The 19,112-nt window shown below is 35.4% G+C and overlaps 2 protein-coding genes across 7 annotated transcripts in view; one reads left to right on the forward strand and one right to left on the reverse strand.

Moving 5' to 3' along the window:
* Window positions 1-5,826, reverse strand: part of herc2 (HECT and RLD domain containing E3 ubiquitin protein ligase 2) — a 69,401-nt gene extending 63,575 nt beyond the window's left edge. Inside the window, exons 1-4 of the mRNA XM_082137227.1 lie at window positions 5,688-5,826; window positions 3,898-4,006; window positions 1,310-1,403; window positions 1,081-1,212 (exon numbers count right to left, since the gene is read on the reverse strand). Of these exons, the coding sequence (XP_081993353.1) occupies window positions 1,081-1,212; window positions 1,310-1,403; window positions 3,898-3,969 (298 nt within the window). The 5' untranslated portion in view covers window positions 3,970-4,006; window positions 5,688-5,826. The remainder of the gene's footprint in view (window positions 1-1,080; window positions 1,213-1,309; window positions 1,404-3,897; window positions 4,007-5,687) is intronic.
* Window positions 5,827-7,085: 1,259 nt separating this feature from the next.
* nipa2 (NIPA magnesium transporter 2) lies at window positions 7,086-18,422 on the forward strand. 6 transcript variants are annotated; one of them, XM_082190197.1, is made up of 9 exons: window positions 7,086-7,515; window positions 7,616-7,663; window positions 7,750-7,840; window positions 8,048-8,208; window positions 12,875-13,102; window positions 14,789-14,845; window positions 14,974-15,064; window positions 16,349-16,509; window positions 17,380-18,422. In XM_082190197.1, exons 1-9 carry the CDS (start codon window positions 7,401-7,403, stop codon window positions 18,033-18,035), a joined length of 1,608 nt encoding a protein of 535 aa, XP_082046323.1. In that variant the 5' UTR covers window positions 7,086-7,400; the 3' UTR covers window positions 18,036-18,422. The 6 variants fall into 6 exon arrangements, with proteins under 6 accessions (XP_082046323.1, XP_082046322.1, XP_082046321.1 ...); XM_082190196.1 differs by lacking the exons at window positions 7,086-7,515; window positions 7,616-7,663; window positions 7,750-7,840; window positions 8,048-8,208 and adding an exon at window positions 10,399-10,491; XM_082190195.1 differs by lacking the exons at window positions 7,086-7,515; window positions 7,616-7,663; window positions 7,750-7,840; window positions 8,048-8,208 and adding an exon at window positions 10,415-10,498.
* Window positions 18,423-19,112: the final 690 nt, after the last annotated feature.

Genomic DNA, 19,112 nt, shown 5'->3' on the forward strand with positions numbered 1-19,112 from the left:
AGTTGGCAGCAGTACACATGGCACTCAGCCATTTCCACTCATTAATATATGGAAAAAAAGGCACAAAGTCTCATGAAAAACAAAAACCTTTCTTCAAATTGTGACTGAATTACACAGAAACCAAGTAATAATGTCTCCTTGTATAATCACTGAAGCTGTCTGTTAAGTATGATACTATAGAACAGGGGTGTCCAAATCCTGCTCTTGGAGGGCCACTGTCCTGCAGAGTTTAGCTCCAACCCCAATTAAACACATCTGAAGCAGCTAATCAAGGTCTTACTAGGTATGCTAGAAATTTCCAGGTAGGTGTGTTAAGGCAATTTGGAGCTAAACTCTTCAGGACAGTGGCCCTCCAGGACAGAGTTTGGACACCCCTGCAATGCAGACATTACTGTTGTTAACAAAAGTAAATTTTATCTGCATATCAATTCAAGCTCAGTCCTTCACGGTTAAATTTCCAATAAACAGACATGTAATATTATTAGTAACTGCACTTGTTAACAAAACGATAGCAATTTTATGATTAAATTAACTTTATGATAAATTTTCCTCCAGCGCCGCCAAATCAGGAGGTGGCGCTGCGTAGAACTTAGTGGCGCTGCTCTCAAATGTTAGCCTGGAGCCCTGACTAGTTCTAATATTATGTTTATGCTGTAGAAATATCAGATTATTCTCATATATGATGCGTTTGGTTGAGTTAATTAACCTGCTAAAAAAGGGCTTCAGTTTCCCTGTGTTCTTTCAGCTCTTCAGCTTTAGCGCGCAGCTCAAACAGCAATGTGGTTATTTTAAAGAGTAAATATTAATTTAAGATGTTTATTTTTCAAAAACAAACATGAGGGTGAGTAATTAATGACAGAATTGTGAATGAATTTCTGAATGAAACCGAGTGCAAGATCTTGAAATGTGTTTCAGAAAGTATTCTTTTAGTATGCGGGAAATCCTGTGCAGATTGAGCCAATGACGTATGAGTGGGATGATGACCTTGCAAGATGGCAGTCAGAAGATGCAGTAATCAGCATGTTGAGTTCAGCACTCTCTATTTGAACCCTGAGTATGTCAATAAGTATCACCACCCACCTGGCTGCCTCCCCCAGTCCCACATCTCAATGATGGAGTGATGGAAAGATGAAGCCGCCACTGCCTCCTCCTCTTCCTTCTTTTCCTTATCGTTTGTATCATCTTTCTTTTGTGTGCAATCGGCACAGTCCTCTGAGAAATTCAGAAGTTTTAGAAAACATCATGAAAAGAAGCCAACTTCACAAATATATAGTAATCCAATAGGATTTAAGGGTAATGGGGCTTTTACCTGGATGGGCAGACTCTTCTCTGTCAAAGACAATTTCTTCATCCTTCACCATCTCGTTCCACATCTCGCTCAGTCCTTCAGGAGAGAAGGCTCGCTGTAACACAGAGGAGATAGGCTATTATATATAGAATAAGATATATTAATTTATTATACTTTAAGGAAAGAAGACTTAACATTAAACAAAAAAATATAAATATATTGTTTTATTATGACACAAAATATGACATTTAAATATGTTGTTAAAAGTAAAACTACACAAAAAAACATTCAAAAGTTACGTACGCCATTCAAAAGTCACTTTGAACGGTCATCAAGGCTGCATTTATTTGATCAAAAATACAGTACAAACAGTGATAGTGAAAATATCACTATTTAAAATAGCTGTTTTTAAATGTAATGTATATTTAAAATGTAATTTATTCCTTGAATATCAAAGCTGATTTTCTGCAGCCATCACTCACATGGTCCTTTAGAAATCATTTTAATATAATGATTTGGTTCTTAAGAAAGATTTCTTCTTATTATTCATATTTTTGTGGAAATCGTGATTTGAACAATTCTTTGATCAATTAGAAAGTTCAAATTAACAGCATTTACTTGAAATAGAAATATGTTGTAACATTATATATAAATGGCAGAGATCCTTTGGTGATCATTAGCATCTACAGCATTTCCATTTCAGCCAGCTAGTCAGCACAGTCACCTTATAATGCTACCAAATGCTCACTGAGTACTTGAGCAATAATTACTGAAACTCAGACTCAAATGTATGAAGAAAAAAATGTATCAAGACTCCAGCCTTCCAACTGTAAAAAGCAGAGAGACTTTCACAACCATCCCGATGCTTTCCAGCCATTACAGCCGATGCTAATAACAGCTACAGCACCTTGAGCAATACTCCAGACAAATGTCACAGAGAGAGACCCAAACATACAGATACACATAAACACCATTTTGGGGTGTTGATTTCATAAGTCATCACTGCACTACTACCAGGAATTAGTACTAAATTCATCCAGCGTTTTGAAACTGAATCCGTGTTGAACAATTATTCACAGCAGATGTATTTTCCCTTCAAAACATGAGGCAATAATATCTCTGCAACAAGATGTCAATGATCATGTAGCGGTATAGTATTTACACGCATCCTAATTTAGAAAATGTCACATTTTCATAAGCCAAACTCTTTGGTGTGACAACTGAAAAATGTAAAATAGACAATCGAAAACCATAGTCATTACAGTTGGACACTGGAGAGAAATAAAATTGCTGTATAATCTACTACCACACTTCACACAAACCTACTGTAAAACAGTTAAATACTATTTATACGTGTAAAAAGATAAATGGAATTTAACATAAATGGTGGGCATATCAACAACCACCACTAACAAAAAGCTACTACAAAGCAGTACCACCTTGGCTTTAGGACATGTACTATGGTAGCACCAAATTTACTCTTTAAAGTACCGTGCAATATCAGAATATGAATATTAGAGTATATGAATATGGTAATCATTCAGAATCATTTTAAATTCAAAAGAACAATGGTATTACATCGTACTTTTTAGAATACTTGTGTAGCATTTTAGTAGAAATGCAAAATCGGTCCTTTTTAGGGTCACATCTTGTGACTTAATGTCCGGTTTCTGGTTTGTTTACATGTCTTTGTTGCTGTTCGAATGAAATATTAACGTAACATGGACAAGAGTTAACATGGACCATGATGACATGGCAACAAGATGGTTAATAACTACGGCTACACAATTGAAATTAAACCAAAATCGTGATATGACTTAGTGCGAATTATCAAATCACAAAGGCAGCGTTTTTTATAAGAAGAATCACAATTAGATTTCATGCAGCCCTATTAATAACATCTCATATCCCAATTTAGGAAGAACAACAAAATGATTCAACTTCTAATGAAGTCACTGAAACATAACCAAACAACAAAAGTTAAGTAAATTTTCAAAACAAAACTGACAAGCTAGCCTGTCTTGTTTCAAGCAATAGTCTCCCAAAATAAATAACTTTTTATATACATTTCTCACAAACAAAAAGGCACCCAAACAGCTTTTGGCAAGTTCACAATATTCATAAAATCAGGCTGCATGAGAAGTCTCACAGTAAACACCAACAGGAGGTCAGAAAAATAAGCATAAAGAGACTTCTGTTTGCTTTGAGAGCTCTGACAGCAAGGCACATTGACTAAAATGCTGTTACCCCATTGCTAAGGGAACCATTTTCAGAAACACACAATACAAGCTTTTTAAGTTTAAGACCTCAAGCGATATCTGAGGTCTTAAACTGACCAAAAAAAAAAAAGTATCTACTGCCATTCAGCATCAGTACTCACCAAGAGACAAGATACAAAAGATTTTCAATGTCAACAAACAATTCCTGTTTCTGCTGAGACTTAGTACACTAACCACATTGCTAAATGTTGACCAACAGTGCAACCAAGTAGCTTTCGGATAAGGACTTCAATACATCCCTGCCCCCTTAAAAAAACATCAACACTCTATATTTAGCACCAAGGCTGGGGCATCCTAGGCGACAATATTTGGACCGATGACAAAATTTACCTGCAAGTCTATCTTCAGCCATTTGTCATGGAAGCGCAGCTGGGCATCAAGGGAAAAAGATGGAGACGGCATCCTTCCCTCAGCTCTCCAGGCTGCAGACGCAGCCTTCCTTAAAGAGACACAGATCAAACAACAAGTTAACACTGTGGCGTGAAGCTTTGACAAGCGAAACAAAACACGTCATGCTATCTAGATCTCATTAAAATGACTATCCCACCCTAGTTAATATTGATTATTTGCATATAGATTTTCTCAAAGGCACAGTAGTATAGTCATTGCAGTACAGTGTGTAGGTGATGATGCAATCTGGCAGTTTCAGATAGTGGGAACCATCCTCATAGCCAAATTCAAAACTATATTCATTCAGCATAATACTTGGTGTTGAACATTCATCCTATTCCTAACAAACATCTAATGCATTACAAAAACATTAAAATAGGCCTAGAAATAACAGCAAGTAATTTTAAAGGGATAGTTCATCCAACATTGAAAATTTTGTCTTTCCAAATCCTGAATTTTTTTGAGAATTTTTTTCATGAAAAGAATGGTGAATTAATGATATTGGCCTATATCTCAAAATCAAAATAGTCCACACAACTCAAGCACTATATTTCAAGTCTTCATGCATGATATCTTTGTGAAACACACCGAAAATACGTCAGGTCAGTCAGAGGTCAACCTTCCGCCAAACTCGACTATCTCGTGAACGCGCGTACAGCCGTTGCCGGAAGCCAGTGATTATGGTTTATAAAGTTTTAAATATGGATATTCTTCTTACAAAAAACTCATTGATTTGCTTCAGAAGGCATTTGTTAACCCACTTAACCTATAGATTACTTTTATGATGGATGAAAGAACTTTTTGGAGTTTCAAAAACTCAATATTCAATACCATAACAAAGCTGGGAAGAGTCAGGACTCAGGATATTTAATATAACTCGGCTTGTGTTCGGATGAAAGATGAAACTCATAGAATGGATTGAGATTGAGTAAATGATGAGATAATTTCAATATTTAAGTGAACTATTCCTTTAAATATTGAGATCAAATCATTGAGTCAATGATTGGAACTCAAGAATCACCCAGATTGATTCTGCGAAAAAGATCAAGCAATTCTTGGAATACAAGCACACACGTAATAATGGACATTTTTAAATCATTTTGAATCCCTTATGTGATTTGACATATTTTGTCACCCTTCATTGTCCTTGCACAACACATTCTTCAAAATGATGTAAGAATATTGGCAAACGTTACATTTTTATGTGAACTGTTCCTTTAACTTCAAGCCTAATCAACCTTGAAATGTTAAACTGTCTTCCACCTATTTCTGCAATGCATGAAAACGAACAAAAGAGAAATATTTAACATAAGCAGTAAAATATGAATATAAAATCATAAAAAAAATATTCAAATATGATTGTGGAACTGTGTTAAAGCATACAGTCCTGATCGAACAGGAGAGCATCACTAAAATAATGTATTAAAATAAACTGGGTGTTGGCTTGGTCACATCCGTATCTAATCTCTTATGTCAGTATCTACATGTGAGTAAAATAGTGTAGTTGTTTTAATCAACAGATGATTGATGTAATGCTGCAGGTTGCTATCTGAGAACGGTGTGTTGTTGATGGAACTCAGGCTGTCAGCCGCTAGCAGCTACAAGACAGGACGTTACCAAATACAGCGCTCTGGCCTGTTATTCTTCAACACACTACAGCCTATTAATACCGCAACCCAGCTACCTTTTGCTATCATAAAAGTCATAACGGAATCAACGCATTTTTTTACCTGTTCGGTTGTCTTATTGAATCCTTACTGCTTCGGTCCTACCACCAGCTTCACTGCACTTTAATGTCGGCCATGTCGTGTGTTGATTGACAGTATTGGCAGCCAAACAGATGCAGAAGAATCAGATGACGTACATCAGTCGGAGGGCGGGACGACGCAAGGGCCAATCACAGGCTGGGATAGAGACACATGGAGCACGGCGTTCATAAAAATTGAGAATTTATAAAATGACGTATATTTCGTTTACAGTCTATGGTTTTACCGCATAAACTATAATACACAAATAAGCATTTTTCTTGGACTTGCCTATATTTTAAGCAAAAATGCATATTAATGTATATGGGATTTTGTATATCATATGTACTTTGACTTGTCACGATTTCAATCATTTTTGATTCCACTAGGTTATCATGAGGTGTGACAAATTAATTCATAAAGTACAAATATTCAGTATAGTTTCAAAATTAATAAGAGGTCATAAAATTGCATGCATAATTTTAAAAGAATTATGAGTTTTAGATGCCACACCTCAGCACCAATTTTTCTTTATTTAATTAAATGTATTTTTCATTTATTTAATTGTTAATTAATTTAGCATTAGTACAGTGTAAGTAAAGTAAAATGTAGGACTAATGAAATCCTCTATATTTAAAGTGCCCTGGTTCTGAATTAAATAAATATTTGTAATTAAAATTCATAGAATTGCTTAAATGAAATACTAACCATGTCTCAAATAAGTAAAAAATTAATATAGATAAAAAACATAGAAGAAAGAAAAATATTACAATCAAAATATTAAATCATATATATATATATTATATATTTTTTAAAAACACTTTTTTTGTTGTTGTTGTCGTGCATAGGTTTTAGTAATTTGAAGAAGATCGAAATAAACAATACACTTTATAAACCAGGGGTCCAATCCTGTTCCTGGAGATCTACCTACTTGTAGATTTCAGATTCAACCCTGATCCAACATATACCTATCTGTAATTACCAAGTGCTCCTGAAGATCTTAATTAGCTGGTTCAGTTGTGTTTAATCAGGGTTGCTGAACTTAGCTGGAAGGTAGATCTCCTGGAACAGGATTGGGCACCCCTGTTATAAACTTAAAATTTGTTACATTTTAAAACTTGAAAATTTGTTTGAATAAAATAAATGATCAAATGTATTTTTTAAGAAAATCCTGTCATCATTTACTCACCCTCATGGGACTGACAGCCAAAGTGACTAATCACTTGAATTGCATCTTTTTTTCCCCATTCAAGGAAAGTGAAAGGTGGCTGAGACTTTCACATGTAAACTTACTTTTTATATCACAACGCCCCCTGCTGTTAACAGCTTGAAGCTCTGCGCAGCCACCTCATATTTGTACTACAGGTATCGTGAAACACAGGGACACAGAATGGGCCCTTTAAATATAATTCTGTTTTATTTGCTTTAAATGCGTATAAATGTATCTGTTAAATTACTCTTTATTAGATATTAGTTTGGTCCTCTCCTTTAACCAGTAGAGGTCGTTAGTTTGGCAAGGAACTCCTGAGAATTCACTTCCGGGATGTAATGTACACCGCTTCATATGTTTTTGTGCATTTCTAGACGAATAACAAAGTCCACCACAACATAACAAGCCTATAAGGGCTTTATCAACACCAGTCAAAGAGTGATCTAAGAACTTACACTGACCGTTTACACATAAACTCGCATACATTTATGGACGACACTTCATTCCCAGTAGTTGGTGTTGCGATTGCTGTTGTGTCCAGTTTTATCAATGGATCCACGTTTGTACTCCAGAAAAAGGGGATACTGCGAGCCCGCAAATCAGGTATTTCACATCAGAAGACCGCTATTTCCCTATTTTGTCCCAAAGAACTTACATTTCCTGTCCAGATTTAATATTTAAAGGATGATTTATGTCACTACAGGTGGAACTTACCTGGCTGACTGTGTGTGGTGGTGTGGTACACTTGCAAGTGAGTATTACCTCTATATATGCAAATAAAATGTAACTAATGTTAATAAAGGTAGTGTGTATTTATGCTTTTTTTTCCCCCCAAAGTGATTGTGGGACAAATAGGAAATTTTCTGGCATACAATGTTGCCCCGGCAGTTGTGGTCACTCCCCTTGGAGCCCTGGGAGTCCTGTTTGGGTGAATTTCTTTATTATGTTTATATTAAGATATTCTTCATTAATTGAAATGTATTCAATGCAGTGGTCTGAGCAATCTCAATCTCAATATTAGAGCAACAACAACAACTACAGTTGACATTTATTTCACATTTAAATCAGCATATCAGAGCATCTATACTGTGACCTGGAGTGATTCATGTGATTTTGTCTTTTCATCATTAATCAGGGCCGTTCTGGCATCCTGGCTGCTTCAGGAACATCTCAATCTCATAGGAAAACTCGGCTGCGCTTTGTGCTGTTGTGGTTCAGTTGTGCTCATCATTCACTCACCTAAGTCTGAAAATGTTACATCAAGAGCGGAACTAGAGGAAAGACTGATGGGCCCAGGTATGATAAACATGTCTGGTGGAGCCATAATTCATCTATTCTCAATGGTAGTCTTATGGTTAAAGGGATAGTTCACCCAAAAATTAAAGTTTGTCATCATTTACTCACCTTCATGTCGTTCCAAACCTGTATGACTTTCTTTCCTCTGTGGAACTAAAAAAGATATTATGAAGATCGTTGATAACCAAACTGTTTCAGTCCTTATTGACATACATAGTGTGGACAAAAAATACAAGTCAATGGGAACCGAAAATGGTTTTTTACCAGCATTATTCAAAATATTTTGTTCTGCAGAAGAAAGAAAGTAATACAGGTTTGTAACAACATGAGGGTATGTAAATGATGAAATAATTTTCATTATTGGGTGGAGTATACCTTAAAGAATAAGAAGGGTTAACACAGAAACCTGCCATGAATTGCAAAGTTATGGAAATCATCTTATTGTACTTTTGTGAAAATCACTTAACGGCAGATTTTTTTCAAGTTGCTTTGGATAAGAGCATTTGCAGCTCTTTTTTTCTGGTGTGTTTTTGCATAGCAATACATAGAGACTTGCTGAACAAAATATGACATTTAAAAGTCTTCCTCAGTCTTAATTCCTGCTTCATCATCATTATATTAATTGATGTGTGAATGAATAAACTTAAAGGGATAGTTCACACAAAAATGAAAACTCTGTCATCATTTACATTCACTCACCCTCATGTTGTTTTAAACCTGTATGAGTTTCTTTGTTCAGTTTAGAATTTTGGTTTCTGGTCCCCATTAACTTCAATAGTATTTTGTTTCCTACTATGGAAGTCAATGGGGACCAGCAAGTGCTTGGTTACCCATATTCTTCAAAATATCTTCTTTTGTGTTCAACTGAACAAAGAAACGGTGAGTTAATGATGACTGAACTATGAACTATGTGGGTCCCTTTAACTCACTCTCATACATTGAACCATACCATGTTTCTGATCTTTCCACTCATGTTTCAGAGTTCCTGGTGTACATCTCACTGGTGGTCTTATCACTGATCATTCTGATCGGTTGGCTGTCTCCGGTTCATGGAAAATCCAACATTATGGTGTATGTGGGCATCTGTTCTCTCCTTGGGAGTTTCACTGTGCCCAGCAGCAAAGGCCTGGGACTGGCTGCTCAGGAGGCCTTCAGTGGAACACCCACAAGTGATAGCAGAGCACTTTACCTCTTCCTGGGGTTGCTGGGAATTCTCATAGTCAGTATTCTGATCCAGTTCACCTTTATCAACAAAGCCTTGGAGAGCTTTAGCTCTAACATGTTTGAGGCCATTTACTATGTGACTTTCACCTCCTGTGTCATCATAGCCTCCGCTATTCTTTTCAGGGAATGGACAGCACTCGGCATTGTGGACTGTTTGGGTATTCTGTGTGGTTTTATCACAGTATCTGTGGGTGTTACCTTATTACGCATCTCTCAAGAAACTAAACTTGCTTGGAGCCATGCCAAAGCTAAAGAGGACTAACTCATGAGTACATCTTTTTTTTTTTTTATCAAGAACTGACAGGGTTGGTTTAACAAACAAAGATCGGATATTGTGTGTTAATGGTAATTAACCACTCCAAATCCAAATAAGGGAGACATCCTATAACATTTTATAGACTTCATTATATTAAATAAAAAAAGTGTATTTTAATATGGAATTTATCCTGATTATTATGCATCAGTTTTATCTCAGTTAATAAGTTATTGATTGACTCTTATATTGTGTTTGGGTCATTTTGACCTGGAAAGGATTTTCTTTTTCCTGAAAATGTATATTAATAATATTGAATAAAATGTACAATTATTTTGAACAATTGATCACACTAGTGCGCTTTAATGTTTAACCAGAAACCTTCCTTTATTGATAGAAAACAAATTCACAAAAAGATTGAATCCAATATTTGGTTATGATATAATTTTTCAACAATAAATTATCAACCATGAATAAATCACAATAATAAAAAAAAAAATTCTCTTGGTCTAATTTTCCCCCCCTTTATATTTCCAAATAAATGTTTAACCAGGTACATATAAAATATTAATGTTTTTCATGTTTCTATACAAATAAACGCCGATTTACGTCTGGAATAATTCTATGGTAACAGTTTTGGTAAGTCTACCATCAATAATTGAATGTAATTGTAAGCATCGCGAGATGACGGCCAGTAGAGGCTGTTTTTCTTACCTTTGAAACAACAGTTGGCTTCCTAAACCTAGTCGATCCCACTGCGTCCTGATCCAGTCCCATCAGAGAACGGAAATTATTTCAATCCCAGGGTAAATTGTACGTTATTTTTATGTATTCCAGTAGGGGCATTTCTGGTTGTATTCACAGTTTATTTCTTTTGATTTCTTTGAAGTTACGTTTTTTTTTTTTCGTTTGCTCTGTAGTTGCTAATGTTTGCCGTTTTATACTTCTACAATCTATCGATGTTTTTATATTTTGATATGTTAATAACATATTTACCTGTGTTTATACTGTAAATTTGTTTTGATTAGCTGTAGAAAAATCGCTGTTTTAATGTCAAGAGAGATTCCTGTATGTCTGGTTTCTGCACCTGTCTCATCGTTTACTTATGTGCAACTCCTGCACGTCACGGGCTCAACATAAAGCACTCACACACTTTGATATAAGGAGAGGATGGAACTTTTTATGATTTAACATATCTATAACAAAAACAAGTTTTTACCTTAATGATTAAAACGCACTTTACATTTTGTTACAATGTTTAAACGCATGAAGGAAGACTTTAACACAAGACGTCACAAGACCAATCAAAAGAGAAGTTCCGCGCATGCGCGTACGTTTCCTCTTTCCTTCTACTGATGGGTGTCCGACTCGGTCCGACTTGCCTCTAATCGGCTCTTTCGCACAATTCATTTCAAAGAATGCGTTCGGTGATTCTTTTACGTCATGGCGTTTTGCTGCATCATGTGGTAGGCTGCATGGAAAAATCTAACCCATTTAGATTAGCAAAATGTAATTTACGTTTCACAGTGTTGATACAATCATACAATAAATTCAAAAACATATACAATACATTTTATTTGGAACATTCCTCCTCATCCTCATTTCACAAAAGCTCTTGCTATCAGTTTACTCATCTTCTCTCGAATCTTTAAAGAGATAGTTCAACCAAAAATAATAATAATAACGTCATAACATAATCACCCTCAAGTTGTTCCAAACATGTATGAGTTTCTGTATGAGATATTTTAAAGAATGTTGGTAACCAGACAGTTGTCACTGACAGCACCCATTGACTTCCATAGTAGAAAAAAAAAAAAAAAAACTATGAAAGTAAATGAGTGCCATCAGCTGAATGAGTAATGTGTTATTGTTCCATGCCAAGTTTTACATTCATTATAGTAAAGTCAACCAATATGTCTTTTTTTTAAATTGTCTTTTGAATTTTTTAAGGCCTGTGAACAAGTTATTTAATCTTCAAAACTTCAAAGCTCTTAAGACGGTAGACATGTGCTGCCCTTTTAATTTATTCTGTTTAAGCTAATATTAATAATTAATATTTAATACTAGAAATGTTAAGTAATATTTTATTTTTATTATCTTTTTTATTTTAAAGAATTGATCTTATAATTGGTGCATTTAATTCCTAGCTATATGTACTATATTAGCAGTTTGAAAAATGTATGGATGAATTCAGTCCAATTAATGGAAGAATTGTTCAGACCGAGTTTTGTGAACCGGTTCAACTGATTGTTTGAAAAGATCCGACTCAAAAGAACGATTCGATCACGAGTCGGACATCGCTGCTGTGTAGGTGGATCCTGGGTTCGCGTCAACATCGCGTCTGAATTTCATGGTCGCGAGAAAATGTGAAAGTCAAAACCGTGAAATCTGTGTGACCGGACACGATGTCGAGCTGATCGCTGGAACTTAACTAGGTACTCTGAATGACTTCATAACCTCCTTTAGCCAAGCGTGTGTTTTGATGTGAATTATGAAGCTAATTGGCTAAGCTATCCGGCTGGGTTTGGCTGGATGCATAAGGTAATTGTCATCATGTTGTCATATCAAGAAGATTTCGCCTAATGTCGCGACAACCAAATGTTGACCCTTAAGAGATGGCTGGGTTAACACTTAGGTAAAATAGACATGGGATTTTTGTACCGCTGTAAAGTTTGCTGGATCAGCTGTATGCTCATGTTTTGCGCCTTAAAGGGATAGTTCACTCAAAAATAAAATTCTGTCATTCAAATTCTGGCCTTATGTTGAAACAAACCTGAAATACTTCTTCCGTGGACACGGATTGAGTTGCACAATGACTATCTCAGTCTTTCATTGTATTGAATGACGGAAGAAAAAGAAGTCACTAGGGTGAAACCCATTGATCAATGCTGATACCATTCGCTTTAAGTCAACATGTGTAATAGGACTTCGAGCCTACTGTGTTTTATAGAGTCACTTCCTGTAATGCTCATATTATCTTGTCAGTTATTGTGCTTTATACACACACTGTCATTCTTCATTCTCCCTCAGAGCAGTGTGTGTGTGTTGACATGAATAAAATATCAGGTCTTGTGAGCTGTAATGTGTGTAGTAGTGTTTCTTATAAAAATGGTAGGATATAAGTTCATCCCTAACTTGGAACTTATTGGTATTTATTTACATAATTATTATATTTTTATTTCTTGCCAGGCTCAGCAGTTGGCCAGGATTGTTCATCTGGACTGAATCTTTGGTGCATGTATGTCAATGTGACGAGAGGAAACTCTACTTACGACACTATGGGTCAAGACAGAGGAAAGTACGACTTCTATATAGGCCTTGCTTTGGCAATAAGCTCCAGTATATTTATCGGCGGTAGTTTCATCTTAAAGAAGAAAGGACTCCTTCGACTGGCCAGGAAGGGCTCGATGCGAGCAGGTATGTTTCTTTCTGTAAGCTTTTTAATCTTATGGTGTCAGAAAATCATACGTAGTTTTGCCATAAGTTTAACTGGTATATGGGTGGGGACATTTTTGAGATGTTTTATTCTGACACACCTGTTCTGTAGCTGTTGTTGTTTCAACTTAAAGGTGCAGCACAGCACAGATCACTTGCCACACACTTTTTATAAATCATTAACTCTGTTTCCATGACTTCACCATACTGAGATATTTAACCCTGTATATGGACTCATGTCATTTATAATGACAACAAAAATAAGTTTCATTGTTTAAAAGAAAACTATAACCAATGACTTTTCACTTTTATAAAGTTTTATTTATTCCAGTGCTGTATTCTGTAATATGATAGCATTTTTTGGTTGCTAGACAATAAACATAAGCAGCGGAAATCTTTTAACCATTTATGTTGTATTTAAATACCTCAAGTTGGTTTCAAACTTGTTTTTGCTTAAATAAGGTGTTTAAAAAAACTTGTATTGTGTTATAGTTGACTTTCAAATTGTTTAAAATGATTTGTCATTGATAAATGACATGATTACCAATGGCCCATCTTGGAATACATATTTAGTGTATAGAGTAGTTTACGTTCCATTGAATGATCATGGTATTAATAAGTTATTTTATGTTATATTTTGTTTTTATGAAGAAATTAATCGGACATGATTATTTTGTTTATTTTTTCTTTCATTATAAATACACACACACACACACACACACACACACACACACACACACACACACACACACACACACACACACACACGCGTATATATATAGCCTATATATTGTTTAATTTATTTAAATGAATTAATAAAGTATGATAATTACAAAAGAACAATCAACCGAAAATACATTTTACAGGTATTTGTTTAATTTCTGATAATTACACATAAATAGGTATTTTAAAGTACTGCTTTTTTCATATCTTACCCTTTATAGTCACGGTAAAACTAATTTATTGATATAGTGGATATAGATTTGTCTTTAAAAAAAGAAAGAAATTAATACTTTTATTCAGCAAGTAAATGAACTTCAAATACTGGAAAAATATATATATAACAATTTTTAAAAAGCACCACTGTTTTTAACATTGATATTAATAAAAAAAAGTCTTTTTAGCACCAAATCAGCCTATTAGAATAATTTCTGATGGATCATGTGACAATGAAGTCTGGAGTAATGATGCTGAAAATTGCCATCACATGAATAAATTATATTTTAACATATATTAAAATAGAAAACAAATAGAAGACAGATATCTTTAATATTATTGGTTTTATTGTATTTTTTATCAAATAAGTGCAGTCTTGATAAGTAAAAGAGACTTTTTTTCAAAAACATGAGAAAATCTTACCGTACGCAAATGTTTTAACGGTTTTAATGTTGGACCATAGAGGGATAATGGAATATAGCAATGTTGGACCATAGAGGGTTTTACTTGTAACATTTTAGTTCTTTGACTTGACAGTTACAAAAATAGAGAGATTATAATGTTTGAACCAAGTAGTTGTCATTTACTTTTTTCAGTGTTGATATCTAGAAAGTAGGGTGGCCAATACATGAAATTCAATGTAATTTAATTATAGAAAGTATGACACACCAAATTGCTGACAGTAAAAAATATAGAATAATTTTGAAACATTAATCATCTTGCTTTACCCAGGGCAAGGAGGTCATGCATACCTAAAAGAATGGCTTTGGTGGGCTGGCTTGTTATCAAGTAAGTGACAGAGTAAACGACTAATATTTATCTTAAACTTGAAGCAGTTGTACATGTACAGCATATATTTATCATGTTTGTGTCTCAGCTGCTTGGAAGTAACTATTTTATTCTGTCTGTTTTGACAGTGGGGGCTGGTGAAGCTGCCAATTTCGCAGCATACGCCTTTGCTCCCGCCACACTCGTCACTCCTCTCGGGGCTCTCAGTGTGCTAGTCAGGTTTGAGAATCTTTGATGAATTGATGTTGATGACATGACATGCTTGTTTAGTGTTAACGTGTAAATAAAAAGTTATGCTACAGGAGGTGGAAACTGGAAAGTATTGTTTTTTTGCAGGATGTTTCTGTCGCACAATCAAAGTGTGAGTCATGCTAGTGGTTCATTTTTGTGGTTTCCTTTTTTGTTTTTTAAACCAAGTGCAAGCTTAATTATAGCCATTGCAACCATCAGCTTCTCAAAGTGCTACTTCTCTTAATGCTTAATGTCAAAAGTGTTATTCTCTCAAATGGACCAAAACCTTCTACAACACATGATGTTAACATAGTCTCGTAACCTATTTTATTCACAACAAACTTCTAAAGGGGTCTCAAGTAGACTTTAAAGGCCCCCTGAAATCAAAATGAAAGTTTTTTTTAGCTTCTAGTATGAATATGTTAGCCTTAAGGTTATGAATAAGCTGATGACACAATTTGCATTTATGAGATATAAGCATTCAAAACTTACATTCTCTCACTTCAGCTAAAATGGATCATGGATTTTTTATGACATCACCGTGGACTTCAGCTTTTCATCACATCTTCCGTCCAATCAAATGCTCTGTAGAATCTAAAGCGACGTGGAAATCTGGGTTCCTACTTCGGAAAAACCCGGATATATGCATCGTTTTAAACATGAGATTTCTAGACTGGGAAATGTAATTTTTGTCTAGGAATGCTAAGATCTTAAATATATATAAAATCCTTACATAGTAAATCATGAAAACCTGGACAATTGTTGTGGATAAAAAAGGTTGAGAACAACTAATATAGATGATAAATATATGAAAGCTCATGTATGGCTCTTTTTATTATTATGAATTTTACAAAAACAAAACATCCGATAATCAATGTATAATAGTAATTGTAATAATTTGGTTGCACTTTGTTTTACAGTATGTGTACTTCCAGGGTTCTTGCCTAAGAAAATACTAGATAATAAAAGGCAACTACAGGGGTTAATGAGAGGTTTAGGAGTTGGTCCAGGGTTATTACCCAGTTATTGTAATTACTGTAATAAGTACAGGGGGAACAGGACTGTAGAATAAAGTGCCACTCATAATTGTTGTATCAACTTTTTTCCAAAAGTACAGGTTCTTTGAGATTCCTACTTAGTACAGTACATTCCTTAGTACATTCCTTCTTAAGAACCTTAAGTATTCTAAAAATATTATAGACGTGACAATGTTGAGAATGTTTATTTTTGGGCGAACTGTCCTGATTAAGTTGAATGTTTGCCTGTTTGCAGTGCGGTTTTGTCCTCGTACTTCCTGACAGAGAGGTTGAACCTGCACGGAAAGCTTGGATGTCTTCTCAGTATCCTGGGCTCCACTACCATGGTGATACATGCACCTCAAGAGGAGGAGATGGACAGCCTGGAAGACATGGCCAAAAAACTGGTTGATCCAGGTAAATTATGACATGTAAAGACAATGAAGGCCGTCCAGGAATGCAGATAGAAACGGCTCATGGAGGAGATGAATTCAGCTAATGCAGGGGTGTCTAACTCAGTTCCTGGAGGGTTTCTCCTCAACCCTAATTAAACACACCTGATTCAGCTAATCAAGTCCTTCATGGTTTATTTAAAAACCACAGGTTTGTGTATTAAAGTAGGGTTGGATCTAAAATCTGCAGGGCTATGGCCCTCCAGGAACTGAGTTTGACACCCCTGAGCTATTATAATATTAATATGCAGACTCAATATCGGTCACACAATCGTTCAAAAGTTTAGGGGGCAGTAAGATTCTTTCAGTGTTGAAAAAATAAGTTAATTATGCCCACCAGGGCTATCGTTATTTGATCAAAAATACATAAAGTAATATTGTTAAATACTATTACAATTTATGCCAGCTGTTTCCTATTTTAATATATTTGAACATTTATTCTTTGATTGGCAAAGCTGAATTTTCAGCATCATTACTCCAGTCTTCAGTGTCACATGATCCTTCAGAAATCATTCTAATATGCTGATTTGCTGCTCAAGAAACATTTCTGATGATCAATGTTGAAAACAGTTGTGATGCTTAATTTTTTGGGGGGACACCGTGATATTCTTTGATTAATAGAAATTGCAAAAGAACAACATTTATTTGAAATATAATTTTTGTCTTTACTGACACACAATTTAATGCAGTCTTGGGGAATTAAAAAGTATTAATACATTTTTTTACTGACCCCAAACTTTTGTACGATTGTGTACATACATATTTATATTGATAAAAGAAATGTGTTTCTTTTGAAGGTGCTGTATATAACTAATCATAATTGTCTTTTCTCCAGGCTTTGTGGTCTTTGCAACAGCTGTCATCATCATAGCTCTCATCTTCATCTTCGTAGTGGGCCCACGCCACGGGCAGACCAACATCCTGGTCTACATCACTATCTGCTCCGTGATTGGTGCCCTGTCCGTCTCCTGCGTGAAGGGATTGGGCATCACCATTAAGGAGGCCATCGCTGGGAAGCCAGTGTTGCGAAAGCCTTTGGCCTGGCTTCTGCTGCTGAGCCTGATCGCTTGTGTTAGCACACAGATCAACTACCTGAACAAAGCACTGGACATCTTCAACACATCCCTGGTGACGCCCATCTACTACGTGTTCTTCACCACCTCGGTGCTCTCTTGCTCTGCCATATTGTTCAAAGAATGGGAACACATGGGGGTCGATGACATCATCGGCACAATGAGCGGTTTCTTTACGATTATAGTGGGCATCTTTCTTCTGCACGCCTTTAAGGACGTTAGCATCAGCTTGGCGACACTGGCCGTGTCCATCAGGAAGGACGAGAGGAACGGGCCGATGTCAAACGGCATCGCCTCCCACAACCACTCCAATTATGAGCTGCTACATAATGACGTCACGGAGGACTTTGACGACAGAGAGTTAGGGTTGCCTTTCGACAGCGTCTCCAGGAGAAACGGCACTATGACCGTCTCTTAGATTCAAGGAGGAACCAATATGCAGCAGTTCATCAATGAAAATGTTTGGCTGCTCTATGGACTTTTAGCTTTTTTTTTCTTTTTTCAGATGAGATAAAACCTAAGACAATCAACTCAAAGCAAAAAAAAAAACCACGTCAAAAAAGATGGACCAATCGATTGTACTAAGGGTTTTGTTTGCCTCTTTTTGTTTTGTTTCAATCTAGACTACATGGTAAGCATCATCTCATTCCTCATGTAGCACTGTAAATAAACAACTGTACGTTTTTAAGAGACTTTTGTTATATTTTATGTACAGATATCTGTATTTACATGCACTGAGTTCCTTTCTACAAAATTGGTAGTTGCTTTGACTTTATAATAAAGACATCCAAGTGGAATGAAACCATCTCAATTTATTAGTGTCTAAATCTAATTTAAATCATCACTCACCCTCATGTCACTCCAAACATGTTTTTTTTTCCAACCAAAAATATACCCAAAAAAGCATAGTCTTCTAAAATCATGTTTCTCACAAGCAGCTAGTGTTTTTTGCATAAGTACTTGACAAAAATCCTTTTAAGTTCGGTTAATATATCATGTCATATTCATAAAGTTTTAGCCCATTATACTGACAAAAATGGCATCTAATTTTAGTCAACGAATTCACAATTAAACCAAGTGTTCAAACATGGCTCAACATTTTACAAACCATTGAAAATGGTCCTTGTGAAAATCTGAGTGCCTGAATAGCATTCTATTGAGTACGCTATTTTATTAATATAATTTTGTGAATTCTTTGTGCAGTAGTTTTTATCTGTATCCAGTGCATATTCACATCATCACAGTCTTACTAGCACGCAACTTAGTACAAGTTGGTTTCATTTGTCATTTTGTACATATGCAAGCTGTAATATTACATTTATATTGTTTGTATGTATGTATGTATCGGATGCGTTTGGGTGAGATAATTAACCCACTAGCAATGCGCTTCAGTTTACCAGTGTTAATTGTTCAGCTTGAGCTCATCCAAGTATCTGAAATGTTAATATCTTATTATTTTTCTCTTGTTTTTTTGTCAGTAAAAGATTAACATTAC

The sequence above is a fragment of the Leuciscus leuciscus genome (genome assembly GCF_965113295.1).
Source record: "Leuciscus leuciscus genome assembly, chromosome: 14".
Lineage (NCBI taxonomy): Eukaryota > Metazoa > Chordata > Actinopteri > Cypriniformes > Leuciscidae > Leuciscus > Leuciscus leuciscus.